Source organism: Phascolarctos cinereus, unplaced genomic scaffold (genome assembly GCF_003287225.1).
Source record: "Phascolarctos cinereus isolate Bilbo 61053 unplaced genomic scaffold, phaCin_HiC Scaffold_5;HRSCAF=322, whole genome shotgun sequence".
In the NCBI taxonomy this organism is placed as follows: Eukaryota; Metazoa; Chordata; class Mammalia; order Diprotodontia; family Phascolarctidae; genus Phascolarctos; species Phascolarctos cinereus.
Window position 1 is genome coordinate 351105462 of NW_027555958.1, and position 20172 is coordinate 351125633.

Sequence of the window (20172 nt, forward strand, 5' to 3'; positions counted from 1 at the left end):
GCAGTTTTCAGTCAAAATAGCTAAATAGGAAATGTTCTGTTTCAGCAATCAGCCGTATCTAGATTTGAGGCACAAAGGCCAGGTTGTCTCCTTTAGAAAAACGGCTTTATGTTCTAAAGTTTTGTAATAATAATAGTTGTGAGGAGAATAAAGAGCACTTAAAAGTATTATTCTATTTGAGGGGGTAGGAGGTAGAGGGTGGAGGAAGAGAACCTTGGGGGAAACAAAGTACTTCATTTCATTCATTTATGCAACATTTAATTAAGCCCATACAAAGTACTATGCTAAGTGCTGGAAAAAATATAAATAGTAAATAAGACATAGTCCCTGCCTTCATGAAGCTCATAGTCTAGTAGACATATACATACTCTAGGGACTATAACATATAATATGAACATAAGGGGGACAAAGTACTATGTGAGATATCAGTGGAGAAGAGAGAAAATATTATTTCTAAATAACCCCCAGATGACTTAACAACTATCCATACTTTTCTAAATAGAATGATCCCCATAAGGTTGAAGAAGAGTTCACCTACATAAGCTCCCTTGGGCTAGCCTCAATCCTCTTCCCTTTGGCTGGGACTGCATAAACCATGAAATTCCTAAGGCTTTCAAGTTGAATACCTCTCTTGCAAGGGATTGGTGGAAGAAGGAATGGTCCTTGCATTTACCTTTTGGTAAGGGAAGGGGAGAAAAAGGAGGAAGTAGAAACAACAGAGATCTCCTGACCAAGTAGGTAGAACAATTTTACCCACCACTGAGAACACAGCCAGCTTCCCATTTCCCAAACATTCAGTTAGATTAAGAGAAGGGCAATTCTTAGAAATAAAATTTCTCTTCCATTCATGCCATCACCACAATTTCATTAGCATTCCAACTTGAAGGAATGGGGATTCAGATATTTATCTTTTTGCTAAGGAGCAAAATGTGGCTAGTGACATGAATGTGGCTAATCAGGGTACAAAGAAAGTGAATTGACAAGTCATTAAAAAAAAAGAGCTTTAAAACATTATAAATGCATTATGCATTTGTTTTTTTCAGAACAAAAACCAAAAGATTTTCATTTGAAATGCTTTATACTGGCATGTTATCAATGTCACTACTGCCTACTGACAAAAGAATGGCCTGGTAGGATTCCAAAAACTAAAAATCACAAACAAGTTTCTAAATTAAAAATCACAACAAACAAACAAACAAAAAACCCCTGAAAAACTTGTGAATGTAAATAAGTTCAATTATGTCTGGTTGAATGCTACTTAACTCTCTAGTAGAATAAAAAATCCAGTTTAAAAAGAAAATCACTTTCATTAGCCTAATTACTTCTAAACTTATCTCAATTAAATGACTGGTCAAAGAACAATTCATTCTGAATTCCTTACCCTTCTCTTTTGAGTAGCCATTATCGGTTTAAGATTATGTCTAAAAATCTTCAAATATTAATTGTGTACCAAGAAACTAACTTCCTCAAAGATGCTGATTTAGTTATTAGATAGCCTCTTAATTTTCATAAAATCAGAGGCTTAAGGAAATGGTGGTACAATTTTTCTAATCAGTATATATTACTTAAAAGGCTTACACAGTATAAAAACAGAAAATATACTTTACTCCATCATTATGGTATATAATAATTATAGAAACTAAGATGGAAAAATTGGACAGATCCAACTGACCTCATATAGATAGTTCAAAATGTGGGAAACATTTTCTTACATGAATTTCTTGAGATTCAGAACTGTCAGAAACTGATGGTTTTTCTTCTGGTAAATTAGCATTTTCTTCTGGTGCATCAACCTCTATTTCACAATCTTCCTTTAAATCTAAGGCTATTTCTTGTTTAAGTCTATTTTCAGAGGTATCGGTTGTAGGAGTTTCAGAAGTAACAGGCACAGAACTTTCATTGACATGCAGGATACTCATCACAGCTGAAAGATAGTGATAACCATTAATTGACTAATCTGATGAATTTGAAACTGGGGAAAGCCAGTAGAAGAAAACAAATTATACTCCACTTAGACCCTATTCTGATTTACTGGTTGCAACTTATTTTGAAAATCTTACTGGTTCTCAACTTGTTTTTAAAACTTACATAATACTCAAGAGCAAGCTAGTACTATGAATTCTATAATGGATAAAATACCTATCAACCTATTTTCTATCACTGACAAGACTGGAATACCTTACAATTGTTTTGATTGCCCACATTTCATTTCTACTTAAAGAAAACACATAAGCTGAAACATATTCTGCATTTTTTTCCAGCTACCACTTCTGACTAAAATACAATACGTTTCCTTCTTGATTCAAATAATGCCATGACCTGCGGACTAAGGAACTCAAATTCCTATCCCTTAATCAGTCCGAAAGCTCATTCAACAGGTCACTTTTGGCAAGTGGATATCCTGATTTAAATAGTATATCACACAAGGTTCATTGGGGAACCTTTGGCCTCAAGGCTACATGTGGCCCTCTAGGTTCTCAAGTGCCATCCTTTGACTGAATCCAAACTTCACAGAATAATTCCCCTTAATAGAAGGATTTTTCTGTAAAACTTGGCCTCAAGTCAAAAAACCACACCCAAAGACCTAGAAGGCCACAGGTTCCCTACTCCTGCCCTAGATAGCTTTTTGGTGTTTCTGGCTGGAAGAGCCACCCAACTGGAAATATTAAGAAAAACTATAGTCTTTTGACCCATGTTTATGTAAACTTTAGTAGTACCTTATCATTCATCTCCATTACCTCTTTTTCTTACTCTTAATTTCTTCCTTCTCCAAAACTTCTGCTACCAACAGGCACTGCAGATCTTAGTCCTGCTATTGGCACTCCATGCTAAACAGCTTGCTAAACACCTGTCCTAAAGTTACATTTCAACACTCTCATAACTCTACAGGGATAAAGTCAGTTTCCCCTATTTTTTTTTTAAACTGTAGAGCCATAAATCACTAGGTGAACAAAGAATGGAATACCTGTCATTTGGGATCAGCAGGCCAGGTAGCTTTTCCAGCTGTGAATTAATGAGCTGGTCAGCTCCTTTCTGTGCCTAATATTCCAGCAATGCCTATAATTACCATGCCAAAACATTCTCCACCAAATGCTATGGCTAATACTGTGAAAGCAGAAAGAAATGACCCACCACACCTTTAGCAACAGTGCTAGATTCTTCTCATTCTGTCATCTTGCAACTAAAGAGAAAATGGATGGAAAGGGAGAAAAGAGAAATAATATAGCACAGATACCATTGTTTCCCACTCTCCTTTGCTCGTTTCCCCTTTCAAAGAAAATAAAATCTGTGTTTCCAGACAATACTAGAATGCATCTGACTCTCAACTTTTAGGGTATACATACATTCGTCATTTGCTCGTGTTATTCCAACTGTGGTGGTACATATTTCATCAGATAACTGTTTTTCATCCAGAAGTGGCAACTTGGGCTCCTGGGTGAAGATTTCCCTTTTGAAACAGAATCACAGATCTACTGTGTTAAAATGTACGACTTATCACATGTGTTTATGGATTTATATTGCTTTTGTTGACTGTATATTATGTTTATGATAAAAAAAGAAATAGAATCATAGCATGTTACAGGGGCTGAAAGAAAGTTTAAGAGATCAAGACCTTCATTTTACAAATAAAGAAAATGTGAATGCAAAAGATAAAAATCTAAATTTCAATTAATGTTATATAAATTACAGGGGGAATATAGTACCTTTCTACAACATTTTTACTCACTCTTGTTTTTTCTTTCACTTCACTATATGCTTACCAATTACAGTTACATCAGGAGTTGTTCCTGTATTTTCAAATAAAACAACATATCCAATAGGTCTAGAGTAATAAAAACGTAGTAATATTTTAAAATACCATTACTCAACATCCTAAAAAGTTGATGTACATTAAGGTTCTAATTTAAACTATAAGTTATATATTCAGTCTATCCTAGAAATCCACAGCCAATTTCCAAATAGATTCAACAAGTGTTTGCTAACAACCTTGCAGAAGGCACTGTGGAGTGGAGAAGGTTAGTACACAGTCCCTGTCGATAAATAACAGTGGACAAGGTTTTGGATTGGTAGTCATGAGGGCCTAGATGAAGTATTCAGCTCTATCAATACCTGTGTGAATACTAAAATGAAAGCTTGATAACTCAGTCCTAAATCTATGATCTTCTGAACATAAGGAGAGATAAACATAGCACAGCAGAAAGATCAGTAGTGGTCTTAGAGTGATAAGAGCTGAATTTGAGTTCCAGTTCCATCACTTAACAACCCTGGATAAGTCACTGAATCTCAGTAACTTCATGACTTCGGTAAAATGGAGGTAATACCAGCACTATACCTGCCCTGCAGAGTTGTTTTAAGGCTCAAATGAGAGAATATATTTAGAACAGCTCATAACCATAAAGCATTGTATAATCTGGCATATTATGAAGAATGTTGCTCTGACCGATATCATCTTACCTCATCATTATACTATAATATTCATTTATCAAGAAAACTCACTCACTTAAAAATAAATAAATGATGAATGTCCATTTTTATATCATTACATTTAGAATATTGTTCCTATAATTGTTCCCTACAACACTGTTTTGCCTCATGAGGTCTTATTTTTAGGATGCAATTAATGAAATAAGGAAAAGTGTTGATGGCTACTAAGGCAATGTCATATACAGATATAAACAATGAAACACATTATTAGAAGTAAAAAAAAATACATAAAAATAAGTACTACAGAAGTATCTAGATGGGATTCCAGATTAGAACAGGAGGCTGTATTTCTGGGACAAACAGGAGTGAAGTGTGGAGAGATCTAGAGGACATTGTAGGTAGAGAGAATACTATTACCAAAGACTAAAAGAAATAGGAATAAGCATGATGGTTCACAGGACAAAGACGTGGCTTGATCAGGTTAGAGTGGAAGTTTTTCCTTGGGAAATGGTGGGAGATAAGGAAGTATAGTGTTTGAGGGGCTGAGAGTTGTAAATATTAATCTAAGAAGTCTAGACAGGAGAGGGACATAATAAACATAGTATTTTAAAAAGAGTAATATGTTGTCACTATACTGGATGGATCTGAATTACATGAAAGGCTATCACAAGGAGGTTACTGTAATAACCAAGATGACAAAGGATAGGTATAGGTTGGGAGCAGAGATCCTCTGATGATCACAGATTAAGAGCTGAAAAAGGACATCAAAAGCCAACTAGTCTAAGCCTCTTAAAGACGAGGAAATTTAGGCCCAGGGAGGTGTACTGACTTGCCCAAGGTCAAACTGTAAGGCAGAGGTGGAATTTGAATAGCAAGTCCTGGGATTCTAATCCACTTCTGTTTCCACGATAATGAATTTTAAAGCAATATATAAATGATTTGGATATAGGCTATTTAGAACTATCTATATCAGCTACTCCTAGTCCTTAGCACGGATAAATGAATCATATTTCTTTACAATAACAAAACTTCATAAAATATAAAAATCTTTAACAAAATGGTCTGCATTTGTTTATGCTGTCATAGATAGCTATGAAAATAGCTTTTTATTAGCTAATTAAGCTTCATGAATAGTTGCTATGTCACAATTTTAAAAATCCAAAAGATTTTAAACTTATTTAAATTAATGAACCACTCAATTCAATACACGATAAAAACAAATTCCAGTACCGAACAATAAAGACAATTTGATAATCTTGCGCTGTTAACTGTAATATATATTTTTGATCTTGAAGTAACAGCTTAGGTCCCACCTCTTCCACAAAGCCTTCCCCAGCTACTTCATTCATACTGATCTGTCTTCTGTGAACTCCTGAAGCACACAATTGAACACATTATTATAGATAAGATGTACAATAATTTTCACGTGTGCCTTGGGGAATCAAGTCTTACTACTTTAGTGTTTCAAGGAATATTGTTTTACCTTCCTGTTTTTACAGAGCATCTATGGAATCTTGCACTGCCCCCCTCTCCCAACCCCTGCTCCCAATAATGCTAAAAGAATGTAAATCCTATGCATTTTGTTCCCTGAGGGATTTATAGGGAGTGAGAGCAGAGGGTCAAGTTAGCTCCTGGAAGAGGCAAACAATATATGAACACATCAACCCAAATCAAAAGCAAAAAACTTCTCCATACAACCTATCAATCAGAGAATGGAGTTAATAGGCTCTTCTTTAGAGATGGATAAACCTATATTTAACTCACACCTTAGGTCATCCACTCTAATCAGAGAATCTGTTCAACATTTAGTTGAGACGGTGAAAGAATTTTAATTGGAAAGAAGATGGTGGTAATTTTGGAACCTTAGACCACTGAAGGGTTACTGGGAATCAGAGATACAGAAGTGCATGAAATAAGGAGAAGGCAATAGGGATATAGGAAGAGTAGACAGATCTAGGCACCACCCACTTGTTTCCAAAGGAAAATAAAGTCACATTTTTCTCTTTGGCCATCCCTATCTTCTCTCTTTCCAATTATACCAACCTCTAGAAACCGAAGTATAAGACTTCTACATAACATAATTCTAGTATGATACAGGACACATTAAAAACGTTCATTTTACATTCCAATCCTGTTGATCAGGTCAGTCATCTTTGTACTGTACCATATACTATACACCATGCTATAATGGGACCTATATGAACTTTCTGAACAAAATCAAATGATAACAGTGTCCAGTCTGGGGATGAATACTAGCAGTAATAGCAGAGCTAGATCTTGTGCATGTAGTACAAAGCTGATCATGGCTTCTATGCTAGTATACTATTTGGTCCTACCAGTCACTATTTGAATCTACCTTCTATCCTAAATTATACGTGGGCAGTACTGAATCAGAGTCCTTCTCAGTGTCAGAGGAGATATAAGAAATGAAGAGACTAAAAATTATGGACTTTTTTGGGAAGAAAACTTTTTTCCAACTAAGTAATTATATCAATTCTCATCATTAAGAGAAAACTTACTACTATCAAAATGAAAACTTCAAAGATCTAAATAAAGTGAAATGGAACAAAAAATATCTTTTTAAATTTTTTAGTGGCTTGTTTTTGAAGACTTTCATTGTCCTCCAAAAAACTTACCTTTCATGGTCTGATAAGGCACAAGGTGAAGGTTCAGAAACGTGAATGGAGCTTGGGTGATTTAATTCTGAAATTCCAGATATTGAAACTGAGGCCATTTCCATTTTGTTTTCATCCTCTTTCAAAACACCTGTAAGTTACAAATGGCTAAGAGTTACCAATCTCCCCCAAATTATTTATACTAAAAATTTTTAAAGTTTAAATCTTATTTTCTTTTGGAAGACAATAAGATATAGTCACACAGCTATGAAGACATGAATATGAAATTAGGAAGCTTTGGTTACAGTCCTACTTCTGATACTAGAAAGTTGAAAGCTTTGGGAAAATCATTTAATCTTTTTTACTTCAGTTTCCTCATTTGTTAGATGAACCAATTAATAAGCTACATGATAGGAAAGATCATTTCCCAGCAATAACTTTCTGTGATTTTATTAAATTGAAAAAGAAAATAATTTTATTATCTTATTATAACAATACCTCCCATTAGCTCAGTTGTCTGATATCATCTTCTAGACAATGAAAACCACCTAAATTTAAAGGTCCTTTTTCTTTTAACAAAAGGATAGTCTTTCTAAAATATTATATTTTACTGCCTAATTTAAAAAATAAAATGAACACTAATTTTAATCTTTCCAATGATTCGCTATAATCAGAACTATAATAAGGTATGGAGGACTGACCCTTCAAATTAAATAGCCTTTGCCTTTTCATTGTTTTTCTATCTTTTCCTCTGCTTCAGAGTAATAAAACAGAGCTGTTATTTCTTGTTGTTTCCAACAGCTCCTTCTTCATTTCTACTTTGCTGCTTTTAATCTACTTGTAAGGCTAAGAAGTCATATTAATCAGGCTTGTTAGTACTGTGAGATCTAATAAATATCATGTCGTATTATATGCAAGGTACTGTGGTTACATCTATCAACAAATTACAAATCTTGCTCAAATTCTTTAGAAACTGAAAGATTAAAAAAAGTTCCCAAATTCATTAATATTTTTATATTTGATTGATAATGCCTTCTTTAGAACTTAAGTTTAATGAGTAGGCACTTCATGATTTCTATATTATGTAGAGAAGTTAAAAGATTAAAAATTCTGTTCTATAAATTAAGTAATCAATATCATACAATAATTACAATAATCATACACTAAATTAGAAAAACTACTCAAAAACATACCACTTTGCTCTTCTGTCTCTGAAGATATTACTTCTGGCCCAGTACCTTCTTTGTCATCCTCCTTCTTTTGCACTTCTAAGTCACCAGTTAAGTCAGCTGAAATGTTTGCTGGCTTGGAAAAAATGAAAATAATATCATCTTCATCTTCAATGTCATCTGGCAATGGAGCAGCCTCATACTCCAAGGTGGTCCGGGCTGACTTGGTAAGAATATTGCTATTCTCTTTAGTCACTTCTAATTTCTTTGTGTTCTCCATAGGTGAATTCTGTGTTAATTCAACTGCCTCTTCATGTTCCTCTTTTTGGCCACTAGGGACCAAAGATGAAGTCTTATTTTTGCTCTTCAGCCACACATTCTCTGAATGAACTCCACATTTATGCAAAGGTGAGGGTACAAATAATTTTGCTTTATTGTCTTCGGTAACCTTTTAAATTTAAAAAAAAGTTTTAAAAGGAGTTAAATTTTTAAGTAAAAATCATCAGGCTCAATACTAGATAAAATTGTTTGATGGTTATTGTTACTTGGATTCCTGTAGTATAGTGCTTCCCCCAAGTCAGCCTTTTTCAGTCAACAGGCCACACATAGTATTGTTCCTATCTTTCTGCCTTCTCAAAATCTACCTGCTTTGAATCTCTTCTGCCAAGGAATATAGCTGCACGTGCATTTAGGGACTTCCAAAGAAGTAGTGACTTATAAACCCAAAAGAGTAATTTTAAAATTTGAATCTTCCAAAAAGTGAGATGTTTTTGGACAGGTAGGCTTTATAGTATTCTTCAAATCACACTACAATGGAAAACTACTATTGAAGAGGTTAGAAATAATAGGCCTATAATTTAAAAAGATAGCCACTGAAATAGTTGTGGGGAGAATTATTTATTCTACAATATCAAGGTAAACGAATTAATTTCCTGGGTATAAAGCCAGGTGACACACAGTAGCACACAAGGAACTCTATTTCTAGTGGCTGCTGCTGTTTTTTGAGAAGGGGGGTTGGGGAAAATTTAAGAGTGTTAATAGGTACTTTTTAATACCATATTCTACAAGACCCAGAATAATTTCTGCACAATCAAAATTAATGTGTCAAGGATAAGAAGAGAAGTTGTTGCATGAGAATAAGCATTTGTATCCATGATAATATCAATAAGAGAGAAAAGAGAGAAGTGAGAAAACCAAAATCCTTTCTCCAGTAAATCAAAGGCTATGAATAAACAATTCTCAAAAAAATTGCAAGCTATTAATTGCCACAGAGCTCTGGGTCATTAATAAGGGACATTAAAATTAAAACAACCCCCAAACCCTACAAACTGGGAGAAAAGACAAAAGATGGAGACAGTCAATGTTGGAGGTATTGTGGGAAAACAGGAACACTAGTGTACTGCTGGTTGTGAACCAGCTGTGGATATCACTTGGAATTATGAAAATAAAGTAAACTAAAATGTCCACAACTTTTAGATCCAGAGATTCCAGCACTAGGTTTGTACCACAAGGAGGTCATTGGTAAGAAGGTTCCCATGTATATCTATTTACAGCAGCACCTTTTATGACAGCAAAGAAGTGGAAACAAAGTGCATGGGGAATGGCTAACAAACTGTGGTACAAAAATGTAATGCAATATTACTGTGCTGTAAGGAATAACAAACATGATGAATATGCAGAGGTTGGAAAATCTACATGAACTGATGCAGAGTGAAGCAAACAGAGCCAATAAAATAATACAAACAACGACTACAATAATAGTTGGAATGACACAAAAAGTGGATGTTGCAAAATTTTAAAGAACAAGTATTGCTCAAAAGAAGAGATAGAAGAAGACACTCCGAACCACCACAAAGGTGAGGAGGTCCATGAGTGTGGTCTATTGCATGTATTTTCAGACTTTTTAATGTATTGGTTGGTTATGTTTTTTTTTAAATATTATTTATAGGGGCAGCTAAGTGGTACAGTGGATACAGCACCGGCCCTGGAGTCAGTAAAATCTGAGTTCAAATCTGGCCTCAGACACCTGACACTTACTAGCTGTGTGACCCTGGGCAAGTCACCTTTAGTCCCACTGCCTAGCAAAACAACAACAACAATGACAAAATATTATTTATAAAATGTTTTTTAAAATAAAATATTTGTTACATGGGATAGCTCTGAGAGGAGTGGGGAGAGAAGGAACACCAACACTGACATTAATAAAAGTTACTTAAAAAAACAACTACTATTGAGAGGCAGTTTTATTGAGAGGTAGTTTAATGACAGAGAAAGCTAGACTCTGACACATTCTGACTGTGTGTCCTTGGGGGTTTACTTAGCCTCTCAAGTGCTTTAGGCAACTCTCTAAGAAGTAGCAGGGAAGATGTGACCAGATTTGGAATAAAGAGTTTTCTTATCTGGCTGGGAATTCCCTATGCCAAATCACAAGTTTAATTCCTATCTCAATAAACTACCATGTAAAAGCATGTGATTAATGTGAAATTCATATCAATCCTTTTCTTTGATTATATAAAGATGGCCCAAATGCAAAACCATTCCTCTTTTCTTCCCAGCAGCATAACACAGAGAAACTAAGTTCCATTCCTAATTAACTAAGAGTACTGCACAGGTCAAAAATGAACTTCCTAAGGAAAAAAGCATCAGGACTAGATGGATTTGCAAGCGAATTCTACCAAACATATAAAGATCAACTAATTTCAATATTAAATAAATTATTTGGAATATTAGGCAAAAGGAGTCCTACTAAACTCCTTTTATGAAACAAATATGGTGCTGATAAGCTAGGAAGAGCAAAAACAGAGAAAGAAAATTATAGACCAATTTCACTAACATTGATGCAAAAATCCTGAATAAAATACTAGCTAGGAGACAAGCTAATCAAAAACACTATGCATTGTGACCACGTGGGATTTACACTAGGAATTCAAGGCTGTTTCAATATAAGGAAAATCATTAACATAATTGATTTTGTCAATAATAAAAGTTAAAAAAAATCATGGCTTATAGCAACAGATGCAGAAAAGGCTTCTGACCGAATACAATACTCATTCCTATTAAAAACACTCAAAAGCACAGGTATAAATGTATTTTTCCTTAAAATGATAAGCATCTACCTAAAACCATCAGCAAGCATATCTGTAATAAGCGATAAGTGAGAAGCCTTCCCAACAAGATCAGAAGTGAAACAAAGATGCCCATTAACACTAATATTATTCAATATTGTACTAGAAACACAAGCAATAGCAATAAGTGAAGAAAAAGAAATTATTTTGAGTGTGCCTGGAATTCCAAAGTAAACTTATTTTGTTATATATACTTATATAAAAAGGTAACCTTTAGTTTATAGACATACAGTATCTACAGTCTGGTACTACTGAAAAGCAAATTTTTGTCTTGTGACAAAGTTAATTTAACTCTTATTTTCCTCTTAGTCATTATTGTTAAAAAATAAAATAAAATAACTGGGGAAAGGAAGTCATTATTTTAATCAGGCAACTAAGCTGGAGGCACTTATACTATGAATATAACATTACAGGTTAGTAAAAAAAGGTAGCCAAATAATCATATTTACATTTTTCATTCCAGTCAGCATGGTGTAGTGGAAAGAACAATGAATATGGTTCTAGTCTCACCTAGCTTTTGCAGATTTAAGCTACAATATTAAGATAATCCGTTAACTTTTCTGAGCATCAGTTTCTTCATCTATAAAGTCACAATAATATTTTGCTTTATTTTATTTATTACAAATAAACATAAACTATAATCACCACCAAACTTACTCCAGCATTCCATTTTGTAGTTGCATCTTCTTCCATGAAAGAGATCCTAGTTTCTTTTGCGCGCGGGGGAGGGGTAACAGATCTTCCAGGTGACCCAGAAGGAGATGCTAAAGGTGTTGTGCGAAGACTAGACCTTAGGATGGAATGAGGAGTAAACTCAGGAAATCCAGCAGCAGAAATAGATGTGGCCAAAGCTTTAGCTCTCTATAAAAAAGAAATCAATGGAATTTTACTGTTAAAGCCCATTTAAAAAACTGATTTCCATAAATACATGTTGAAACACACATTTCAATAAAAAAAAATCAATCAAAAAATTTTAGAATTCTAGAATATTTCTGAAGATAACAAATTGTGTTACCTTTTAAGTATCTTAGTATTATTGATGTTGTTAATACAAACCTGTCCAGAATCTTTGCTACAATAACCTCAAATGAGATCACAAACAGTCAGATACTACTGAAATGAATGACAACACTAACAAATGTTTTAGATAAAATTTCAACTCAAATTTTCCTATGATTTCAGTGCCCATTTTGGTACACCAATGCTTATTCATTTCAGACAGGGATAAACCAAAATCACTGTTCTAGAATTCAGCAGGGCAAGAAGCCATCAGTGATTTTTAGACATCATATAAAAGTTCAAAGTAAAAGGAAGAATCATTTCCTTTAAAAATGAGACATATTTTTGAAAAATTGGAGGGACAATTTTATAAAAATATTCTGTACGTAACAGATTTTGTACTTGTATCCAGAGTGGCCTAACACAGAGACTGGCATAGAGTTGGCACTTAACGGTTATTAACTGTTGGTACCATAATTTTAGAGATTAGTCTAGATGTAGATCAATCTAATTGCTCTTCCAAACTCCCAAAGTTTGATGAAAGTACTACCATATTTCTAGTCTCCTAGATTCATATTGTGACTCTTCTCACTCTTCCTCAGCCTACATATCCAAACAGTTGCCAAACTTTGCCATTTGAACCTCTACCACATCTCTTGAATGCGAGCCCTTCTCTCTACTCACACAACTACCACTTTCACACAGGCTTTCATCACCCCTTGCCTAGATTTCTACTATTGCCCCTTATTGGATAGGTCACCCTGTCTCTAGTTATTCCCCACTCCAGATCACTTTAAACACACCAAAATCATTTTCCATAGGATCTGACCATGTGACTGACTCCGTCACTCAAACTCCAGCTGCTTCCTATTTATTGCCTTTAGGGTTAAAATATAATCTCTTCTTTTCGGTTTTTAAAGCCTACACAACCTGGTCCAAACTGATCTTTCCAGTCTTACATTATTTCCCCTCCTGTACTTTGTGGTACAACCAAATTAGTCTTCCTTCTTTTCCAGTGTCTTTGCCCTGTCCATTCCAAACACCTATACTGCACTCCTTCCTTACCTTTACTTCATTAAAGTCCCTCATCTTAAGACACAGATCAAGCAATATCTTCTGCAAAATTCTTTTCCTGATTCTATCAAATACAAGTGCTATATTACTTTAACTTAACTACTTGGTATATATTCATTTTATATTTATGCTCTGTTTGTATATGTATTTCTTGTCTTCTTCATTAGAATGTTAAGTTTCTCTCAACCACGACTTATTCCTTCACATTTGTACCTCTGCCTAAGCCCAATGGCCAGCATATACTTAATACCTGCTGATTGTTCATTTACCTAGCAACTTTAAATATCTGGAACATGGCCAGGAATCCACTCTCCCCTCATATATTCTACACTAGACTACTCTCTTATCAACAGTCATTGGATCTTATCTGTTTCTCCATACATTTGCATAAAAATGGAATTCCTATACCACTGGGATGTAAAAATCTTTCCTTCCACAGAGAAGTGGCTCAGGACCACTCAAGAGAGATAAGTATCCCTCCCTCCCAAAATCTCTTCTTTTATGCCTGTATTCTAATTCACATTACAGTAATTTAGAGGTGTCTCTCTCCCCAGACTAGGTCTGAAAAACCTAGCTCCTGGAAAGCAGGGTCATTTTTCAGTTTAGCATCTCCAGATTCCTCAAACCCAACAGAGCTTTGTACACCTGAGCTTAAGAAATATTTGAATGAACCAATAATGGAATTTTTAAATATTCACAATCATGAATATTTAGCAGCTAGGAAGCAAGATTCTTTACTTTTCTTTCCTTGGGCCTTCAAGATGCAGAGTTAAAAGTGTAGTATTTCTACTCACCTTCACCACAAGAGGGGTTTCAAGCAAATTTAATTCAGATGCTCTTGTAATGTTCTCAGATAACCTTGTTAGCTCTGATGTTGATGGCAATGAATTAGATGTTATGTATATCATAGCTCTTGCTGGACTGAGCTGATTATATTCCAAATTAGGAGAGGGCTGAGGAATAGGACGAACAACCAAATCCAATAGTCTATACAAATAAAGAGAGGTATAAAACAAAAATTTAGTTTAATAATTTGTTAAAAAATTATAAAACACTAATACAACCGTTTAAATTATATTTAAATAAATGTGATTTTGATATATGAAATGCCATAACGCTAGTCACTTCTTCCAAATTCCCATCACCATTCTCAGTCCATTCATTCTTATTCAGCTTATCTTGTACACGGAATGCAGTAATATATACTCTGTTCTAGCTCAGCCTTTTCCACTTTGTATCATTACATAACTATCTATTTTCTTCATATTCAGTCTTTGCTGAAGTAAATTTTATTCCATTAATGTACTATAACTTAATTAATCAATCATTTATACGTGAGCATTTAGGTTTCTTTTTTCCTAGTTTTTTTCCTTAAAAAGAAAGAAAAGAAAAGCAAGCTGGTGTAAAATCTGTGAATGGGTAGTTTTCTTTTCTTTTTTTGGTAGTACTCTCTAGGTATTTTCCCAACAATGGAATTATAGTACAAGACTGCTTTCCAAAAAGAAGGGCTTATCCTACCAGTTCTTAATTCCACCATCAATGAATGACTAAATCTATTTCTATACTAATTTGCTAATTTCAACTGCTTATAATTATTTCCCTCAATTTGAGGGCTAGCAACTAGCACTCAGCGTTGCTTTAATCTGCAACTTTAATCAATTCCTTTGATTAATGTTGAGACTGAGCATCTTAAAAGTATTATTAATAATTTGCTACTCTTGAAAACTGTTCATATCCACTTGCTGATCACGCATATCTTTTCCTTAATCTTTATTTAACAATTTATCAAACACTAATCTTTATACATATTTGGCAGAATGTAAGAAAATGCTATTACATTCCTTCACTCCATTTAACCTGTTTCTCTGGTTTTTGACAAGTTTCAGATAGTCTGGAAGATAACCAATGCTTATTAAAGTAATTTATGAAATTTGTAAAAGTATTTATAAAAGTACAAATTATTTTCCTCAGCAGATTTCTCATTCTGATTCATCTTTTTGGCCTTTTAATTTGACATGTATCATTACGATTTTAAATAAAATTTTGTGAAGTCTTTGGTTACTTGATTGATATTGAATTAGACAGGTAAATTAAATTTGGAATTATCATATTCTTGATTATGTCTTGAATTAAGATGTAGGTGAAATGGAATATGGCATCTTTCAGGTAAATGTCTGTTTGAAACAAAGAGATATGTTGTGACAACTGTTTTGAAAAAGGCTGGAAACTCCCTTCTCATCGTTTTCATCAAGGATATTCCTTTTTTTGTTGTTTGTTTTTTAGGCAATTGGGGTTAAGTGACTTGCCCAGGGTCACACAGCTAGTAAGTGTCAAATGTTTGGTCTGAGGCTGCATTTGAACTCAGGTCCTCCTGACCTCAGGGCCGGTGTTCTATCCACTGTGCCACCTAGCTGCCCCCCATCAAGGATATTCTTGATATACATGTAGATCACTCACATATAGATGCTAAAGTTAACAGATGGATCATAGTTACAGATCTTGTTTGCCTTTGCCGGGTATTAGTATGGTCTATTATTTTTTTCTGGTTCTCATAACAATTTGTCAGTGTTTTCAAGACTTTCCCCAGCATCAGGAATTTTCTCACAAGAAAACGAAATTACACTTAAAAATTAAATGATGAGGGAGACTGGGTTTACAGAAAGAACTCAAACTATTAGAATAGTCTAGTCTATCTTAAGTTCTGGGCCATTATTCCTAAGAAACATTAGGAATTTACTTTCTACCTATTTCCTAAATACTACTAAACAGCATGTCATTAAAAAAAGCTTTGATGAAAAAAATGACAAAATAAAATCAGAAGCAGTGTCTCACTTCATTGAAAGGCACTAAGACAGCTATGAAAGGAATCTTAAATCCCTTTTCACCATGAAAATATTTTTAAAAGATCATCTGGAAAGTAAAAATAAATTATAAATAATTTATTGACTAGATGAAAAAGTCTAAGCTTCTTAACAATGACTAACACTTTTGATTAAGTTATTCAAAACTGTTATATATATAATTTACATTTAAATGCCAGACAGAGTAAGATGAGATACTCCAGGAAAGGAGGGAAAATAAAAAATACAGCAAAGAAAACTTTCTTCAAATAAAGCATTTTTAGAATAACCAATTATTAACTAAAATTACCCAAGAAGCCTAAAAACTAGATTTTCCCCTCACTTCTAAACACCCAACAATGTATGTGAATTACATATAACTCTTAGACTATATCTCATCGAAATTATGTTGACATTCCATAAAACATCCAATGGATTGTTTTGAAATGAAACTAATGAATTATCACAAATATTAAAAGCAGCATATCAAAATGTACTGATAGACCAAAAACTGCATTTATCACACTGTTTTCTGAGGTTATTTTTACAATCTATTATCACCTCTATATCAGCTACTACTCCCACCTGTGATACCGATTTAACACTTTTGCTGAAAAATATATATTTAACTTCTTTTACCTTTCATGGATTAAAAATTACAGGATCATAGATTTAGACATGCTCTGTCCAAACTTTTCAATTTGTAAATGAGGAAAATGAGGCCCAGAGAAGTTAACTAACTTGCCCAAGGTCACGCAGGTAAAGGAAAAAAGATTCGAAACCAGGTACTTTATGTGAAAATTATACTGACAGAAAAACCCAAAGGGATGACAATTTAGGAAATTGTAATTTAAAAATAGAAAGAAAAAACTAGGGAGACTTAATTGAATAGTGACAACTGATCCCTACAAGTATATATTTCCAAATACTTTCTATTTGGTAGGCACAGGATAGCAATAATACTTTGTATTTCTTTGGCTGCCAAATGGCTCATTTGAGCAAGTACTATATGCTTTAATACCAAACAATAAAACATTAATAATCCTTTTTCTCTGGACTTTGTCATTGTCCTTTTTCAAGTCACATTTCAAGTATCTTTTCAACATAAGGAGAGATGGCACAATATATCCAAGTTGCAGCTGATAAAATAGCATACACTTGTTGACAATAGTGACTATTCTGAAAAGAAACATTTTTGAAAGACTTCTATAGAAACTATACCAATGGAATTATGAGTTCTCCTGGAGTTACATATCAGATTTCTCCCATTTTCAATTTTGAGCCCATTTTCTTTCTCTCCCTCCCTTTCCCCAAAACCTAAAATGAGTGAAAATTCAATTATTGGTACACCAAAGAATATCTGGCAAAATGTTTTACATTTTCTCATATTTTTGCTTGAAACTCTATGCAAGTGTTGAAATTATTCTGAGATCTATAGATATAGATATGAGAGATCACAGAATCATAAAGTGTTACAGATGGAAGGGGACATTAGTGACTATGTAACATAATTCATAACTGAACAAGAACTCAACGCTTCCAGTAAATGGATAAATAATCTTCTGTTTTAAGTCCTTTAATAAAAGGAAACCATTTTCTCTTAGGAAGTCCATTCCACTTTTGGGCAGTATAGTGGTCTGGAAGATTTTCCTTAAATCAAAACTGTATTTATTTGCCTTTGCAACTTCTTTGTACTACTTATTTGTTTAAGCAGGACAAATCTAAATCCTCTTCCAGGTAAGAGTCCTTTAACTTGAAATTAAGTCTCTCCACACCCCCTACCTAAGTCTTCTCCAGTCAAAACATCCCAGTTCCTTTAATTAAGAGCTTCATAACCTGGGTTCAAATGAAAAATTTTTAGAAAGTATTTTGATAATTTAACTTCAATATTACGGTTAACCTTAATCCTGTTATTTTATACACTTAAAAATCATCAAGTTTTAAATTCAAATAAATTTTATTCTGAGACAGGGTCCAAAGGCTTCACCAGACTGTAAAAGCAGTCCATGACACAAAAAAGTTAAGAACTCCTGCTTTAACTGATCCTTATGGCCTGCAGCTCTATGAAGGGAGTGTTAATATTCTTTGATGTTTTGCTATTTGGAATAAATGGTCTTCTTTCAATAATTCAATTGAATAAACATTTGGAACTTATTCTTAATGAAGACTGAAAAATGGTACAGGGGTTAATTCTCATGTAGTGAGGATCAATATGAATTTAATGAATTTTTTAAAAAAAGCATTAATAAATTATTTAAATTACCAGGAAAATAGTAAAAACTCTCATGTCAACATTTGCCAACGAGCTAGTTTTTCAATAACTATATAGCATGCTTTTAATAACCCTTATGATATCTTGTCCAATGATTAGTTTTACTGAGTGACAAAAATAATAATCACTCTTCCCTCAGTGTAATTATAACTTTAAAAATGCATATTGGACAAAAATAGCTTCCTAACATTGCCATTAAGCACAAGGACATCCCAAAAATCTTGGTGTCATTTTTAAGCTTAACAGCTCTGAGTTATTTTTATTTTATCTATGTGGGCAACATTTCATGTTTTTATTTCATAAAACAGTCTATAGATGACAAAAATATCACCAAAATGTCAACAGAAAACTGTTCAAGGGTTAGTTTGCAGAAGGCTTCATTTCTTCATTTCATGGTGTTATTTTGTGAATACAGCAAAAATTATAAATTATAATTTTAAGAAGACTTTGACTAAATATTATTTACTCAATAGAATTAACTTCTAACAAATTACATTTTAAGTTTGCAAAACAATATGCCATATGATAAGAGAATACTTACAGAACTAGACAACAACTAAATGTATCTTTAAGTCCTAGAATCTCAAAGGAAAAACATTATCTTTGATGGGAGGGTGCACAATATATTATAAAGCAGTCATTAGCTAAACTATTTGGCAATGATTAAAAAAATCTGAAGATAAAATAGCAGTATCATAAGATGATCATAAATACATATAAGATCAGCAAGACACAGAAGCAACAGAACACAACTGTCCAGTATAAACCTAATAACAGACTACTAAAAAAAAAGACTCATCCAATAACACTGATGGGGGAAAACTGAAGAATCTGATGAAAAACTGGTTAGGATCAGTGCCAGAAAAATATATAAATGCAGAGGTGACTTAAGGCCCCATTATGTAAAAATCAGAGTGGAAAGAGGTTCGTTTCAAAACTATGGCCAGAAGCAAAATTGAAAAGGTCAGCTATGGTTCAAGGGCCTTCTTCACTTCCCCTTCTTCACCACTTTAGGGTAATATCTGAACCCTGGGGGGTGTCACCTCAGAGGAACACTTCAACGGTTAGAAGTCAATATATTTAGGACAGTACAATGAGGCAGGGCATCGAGGTGGTACAGTGGATAGAATGTTGGGCCTGAAGTCAGGAAAACTCATCTTTCTGAGTTCAAATCTGGCCTCAGATACTTAGTAGCTGTATGACTCTGGGAAAGTCTTAATAAACCTTTTTGTCTCAGTTCCTCAATCTGTAAAATGAAATGGAGAAGAAAATGGCAAACCATTATAATATCTTTGTCAATAAAACCCCAAATAAGTTCACAAAGAGTCAAACATGCATGAAACCACTGAACAACAACAACAGTGAGGCAGATAATAAGAAAGACTTACTATTTTATTTATAAACATTATATTTTATATATTTTCTATAGGTCTGGCACAAAAGGTATTTTCAAAAAGAAAAGGCTTAATGGCCTACTGTTACATTGGGAAGGGAGTGGTGGTAAGAAATCACAGAGCCAATAAGCAGCATTCAGCAGATGAGAACCATCAAGAAACGTAAAGTAAAGAAATTATATCATTTGGGGAAAATCATCAGTGCTCAAGGTAATATAAGACAATAAGGTGCAGAGAGAAGTTATCAACTTGCATTGGT

The 20172-nt window shown here is 33.8% G+C and overlaps 1 protein-coding gene across 1 annotated transcript in view; it reads right to left on the bottom strand.

Moving 5' to 3' along the window:
* AHCTF1 (AT-hook containing transcription factor 1) overlaps positions 1-20172 on the bottom strand; it is a 118765-nt gene that overhangs the window by 13413 nt on the left and 85180 nt on the right. The window contains 6 exon segments of the mRNA XM_020982117.2: positions 1713-1924; positions 3345-3448; positions 7062-7191; positions 8234-8657; positions 11992-12195; positions 14202-14394. Of these exon segments, the coding sequence (XP_020837776.1) occupies positions 1713-1924; positions 3345-3448; positions 7062-7191; positions 8234-8657; positions 11992-12195; positions 14202-14394 (1267 nt within the window).